At 45.8% G+C, this 4,109-nt stretch overlaps 1 protein-coding gene across 3 annotated transcripts in view; it reads right to left on the reverse strand.

Annotated features, from left to right (window-relative positions):
* PHF12 (PHD finger protein 12) overlaps window positions 1–711 on the reverse strand; it is a 26,683-nt gene extending 25,972 nt beyond the window's left edge. The window contains exon 1 of one of the 3 annotated variants that reach the window (XM_072430428.1): window positions 140–711. In XM_072430428.1, the coding sequence (XP_072286529.1) occupies window positions 140–193 (54 nt within the window). In that variant the 5' untranslated portion in view covers window positions 194–711. The remainder of the gene's footprint in view (window positions 1–139) is intronic. The other 2 variants (XM_072430445.1, XM_072430437.1) reach the window with 2 other exon arrangements.
* Window positions 712–4,109: the final 3,398 nt, after the last annotated feature.

Consider the following 4,109-nt stretch of genomic DNA (forward strand, 5'->3'; position numbering starts at 1 on the left):
TCAGGATGTGTGTTGTTGTGTGCACCGGTCAGGATGTGTGTTGTTGTGTACAATGATCAGGATGTGTGTACACTGGTTAGAATGACACCCCACCATCTCTGTACACAATGACATCTGACAGTCAGATCTGGTTGCTCACCTCCATGAGGCCCCCAGACGTATCCAGATCGTACACGATGGTCTTGGTCTCCATGTCTGTGTGTATTGTAGGTAGAGTCCGGATCTCTGGTGCTCGGATGAGGAGAGGCCAGCAGTCAGTCGGCGGGGGTCAGAGAGGCGGGCAGGTAACGGGGAACACGCGGGCCTGTAACCTCACACAGTCTGTAGCTGACAGGAAAGCCTGGGCTGATAGCAGTGCACCGAGAAGGGGGACGCCCCCACTCCGGGGATGTGGCGAGGCCTAGGAAAGGCCTAGCCCACTGGCCGCCGGTTCTTCCTCCACTCTGCAGGACACACAGGGGCTCCAGCCATGTCGGGCCTACCTATTCCAGAGAAAAAAAAGGCAAGGGCTGCAAAAGGCGGTGACGGGCCACCGATCAGTCCCGGGCTTCAGTGCTTCCGCGGCTGCTTACGTGCGTCTCCCCTCCCCCAGAAGCGGCCGCGCACTTGGCGCAAAGTGACTGCGCGGGAGACAACCCTGTACGCATGCGTAATACAAAGAAGCAGAAGAAGGAACACAGCCGCTACACAGAAGAGGAGGGGAGAAGCGCTAGACTGGTGTCGTCACAGAAGGTTCGGGCATGCGCAGTCGGTACATTCGCTCTTGAAGCCGCTACCAGAGCCTTGGAAACAAGGCAGAAGGGCTTACGTCAAACGCTACGCGCACGCGTACTGAGACGTAGCGCGAGTCCGCACAGGACAGCCGCTAAGGATTCTGGGTAAGAGACTGTATGCTCGACGACGTCAAAGTTAACGCACGCGTACTAGACCTGGAACGACTAAACACAGAAAGGGGCGGGTTTAGGTACGTGACAGATGGGGAGCATGCGCAGTGTGAAGCCGGTAGACAATGGGGAGTGTAGAGTGAGTGGTACGCGTCACTGTATGTGCGCAGCATTCCCCTGCCTGGCTGGGAAGAATGTTTTGTTTGTGTTTGGCTTTGCGCATGCCCAGTGGAGTGGGCGGAGCGGCCATCTTGGAGGTGGCGTCCACCAACTTGTGGCTGCTGCTTTTGTGCTGTGCCAGTGTGATGTGACGCATGCTATGTCTGTCAGGTTCCCTGATCGGCTGCTGTACGGTTACTTCTGTGTGTCCTCAGAAAACGCTTCATGCAGAGTTTCTCAGTCTAAAATGTTCTAGAATGTCCGGGTAGATTGGCAAGACGAGGTGAATGTTTTGTGTATGTTTCGCTATATTCCCTGCGGCCACGCCCACCAAATGAGGAATCTGCCTACTTCTGTAGGAATTAAGTGAATGTTGTAGAGATCACAAGGAAAGAACAGCTCAATAATAAAACCTCAGCAGCCTGGAGATGAATGCTACGTACAATGTATTACTATAATAAAACTAAGAACTAAAACTTTTTTGGATTTTGGGTAAAGTTTTAAAATGTGTGGTGATTAGCACTGGGCCTTTGCAGCAGTCCCAGGTTCGAAGCTCGGCCAGGACATTATCTGCATGGAGTTTGCAGGTCCTCCCCGTGTTTGCGTAAGTTTCCTCCCACATTCAGAAAACATGCAGTTAAAGCATACCTAAACTCAGAATTTTCACTTTACATGTTTGTTTTTTAAGTGCAACACCATTTAAACAAAAAAAAGGATGCAGCGCCGTCCCCTAGTTTTCGAGCGATCGAGAATGAATGGGAGTGCAAAGCCTCCTGGGATATCTACGCCACGCTTACCGGGAGGCTCTTGGGCGCTCCTTCTGCGCAGAGCATCTCGGGCATGTGCAAAAGGAGACTTTTTCGTGAAAAGGTAAAAAAAATGCTGATCATGCATGCCCAGTCAGATTGGCAAGTTTTTTTCCAACCAACATTACCCGATTTCACACCTGGGACGGAAACTGGGACAACGCAGGGCCCAATAAAAGAAACCTCCGGACCGATCAACAGCTCTGCGGGATTAAAAGGTAAGTGATTTTTTGTGTTTTGGAGGATTTTGAGTTTAACTCCTCTAAATTCATTGGATTCCCTCCAAAACTGAATTTAGACTATTTGAGACATATAGGGACATTAGATTGTAAGCTCTTCTGAGGGACAGCTAGTGACATGACTATGGACTTTGTACGGTGCTATGTAATATGTTGGTGCTATATAAATACTGTGTAATATAAATATTTCTCTTATTATGTAATAGGTTGGTGGCATGCTGTATGAAAGCAGGTAACACAAATATACCAGGACGCAGGTTATGTGCGCTGTACTGCGGGTACATGGGCAGCTCTTGTACATGTGCATTGGGAAGCCAAATTAATGTCCAAGAAGATCTCTGTCACATGCGGTGCCTAATAACATTTCGAGATACGCAGGTTGTATCATGCGATAACACATGCGTTTTGTTCTGGATTTCATGCACATGTGTGTACAGCCTGGAATGCAAACAATCGAAACCCCCAACACATGATCAGAGTTCACATTTCTGTACGCCAGACCGTACATGGCGGATGCTGACTGGTTGCCATAGAAACCAGAATCAGCACCTAGCTGCACAGACTAAGGCAACTCAGTTCGGTGAGGGGGGAAATGTTAGGATGCTTTGAAGCATTTTTGGTAATTGGTGCAGCTTAACATGAAGCAGCCATGGAGAGAACACGGGCCTGTGCCAAGGTCGTCTGAAAGTCAAACTGTCTCCAATTACAGATTCAGCGTAATATTACAAAACCTGGTAAGATCAGTTCAGGAGGAATTTAGTGTATGGGAAATAGAATGCCTCAATCTGACTTTTATGTAATAAAGCAGAAATAAAAACAAAAAACGAATGTATCTTCTGCAGATCGACCTCTTTCCTGGATTGGGTTCTGTGCCGTCCTGTAAAACCGATGAGGAAGCGCCGGGCCCGCCATCTTCCTTCTTTGTCTTCTGGCTTCTGCCTACGTCACCCGATCTCACTTTACGCAAGTGCAAGATTAGGCGACGTAGCCTCCTGTGAATGGGGAAAAAAGAGTGCCAATCCCACTGCACATGTGTGAGATCGGTATTTTTCCCCATTGAAGCTTTTATAAATCTGGGCCATTGTATCATGTCTGGTACCTTCTCATGGATACATTGGGCCTGATTTAAAAAAAGCTATTTAAGGCTGGGGAATATACACTTTCATCAGTGAAGCTGAGTGATCCAGCAAACCTGGAATGGATTTCCTTAAAATAATTTGCTAGCAAATGTTTTGAATTCTGAATCAGATCCATTCCAGGTTTGCTGGGTTGCCTAGCTTCACTGATGAAAGTGTATCCTCTTCAGCCTTTGGAGAGCTTTAATAATTCAGGCCCATTATATATGTTTTGGTACCATTTCATGGATACATTGTATTTCATGTACCATCTCATGGATACAATGGGCCTGAATTTTTAAAGCTTTTGGACGCTGGAGAGGATACACTTTTACCAGTGAAGCTGGGTGATCCATCTGGAATAGATTTCTTCAAAGGCATTTGCTATTTGCTTAAAATGCTTTGAATCCTCTACCAGATCCATTCCAGGATTGCTGGATCATCTAGCTTCACTGGTGAAAGTGTATCCCCTCCAGCCTTGGAGAGCTTTAATAAATCAGGCTCATTGTATCATATGTTGTACCTTCTCATGGATACATCGTATCATATGTTGCAAGTTCCACTGAAGTGCTGCAATATCTATTTAATGTATTTTATCCCTATCAAGCTATAACATGTATAGTAAACCTAAAATCTACCAACAATTATGTTGCACAAGGGCTGTTGTAATTGTTTCATATGTTTGTGTTTATGATTTTTTAATACTTATGTTCCAATTAATGACTTAAGGGGGAGACTAATTGTCATGGCCCCTCATCCCTTGTTCATACTTTGAAATCCAATGATTTAAAATATGGGATTTTTTTCCGGTACCTTTTTAAAATAAATGGGGAAATATTTTTTAAAAAAACAACTTGTATTATTTATTATGTTAACTTGTTAAAACAATCATTTTTGGAACACACA

The sequence above is a fragment of the Pyxicephalus adspersus genome, chromosome 1, assembly GCF_032062135.1.
Source record: "Pyxicephalus adspersus chromosome 1, UCB_Pads_2.0, whole genome shotgun sequence".
NCBI classification, from domain to species: domain Eukaryota; kingdom Metazoa; phylum Chordata; class Amphibia; order Anura; family Pyxicephalidae; genus Pyxicephalus; species Pyxicephalus adspersus.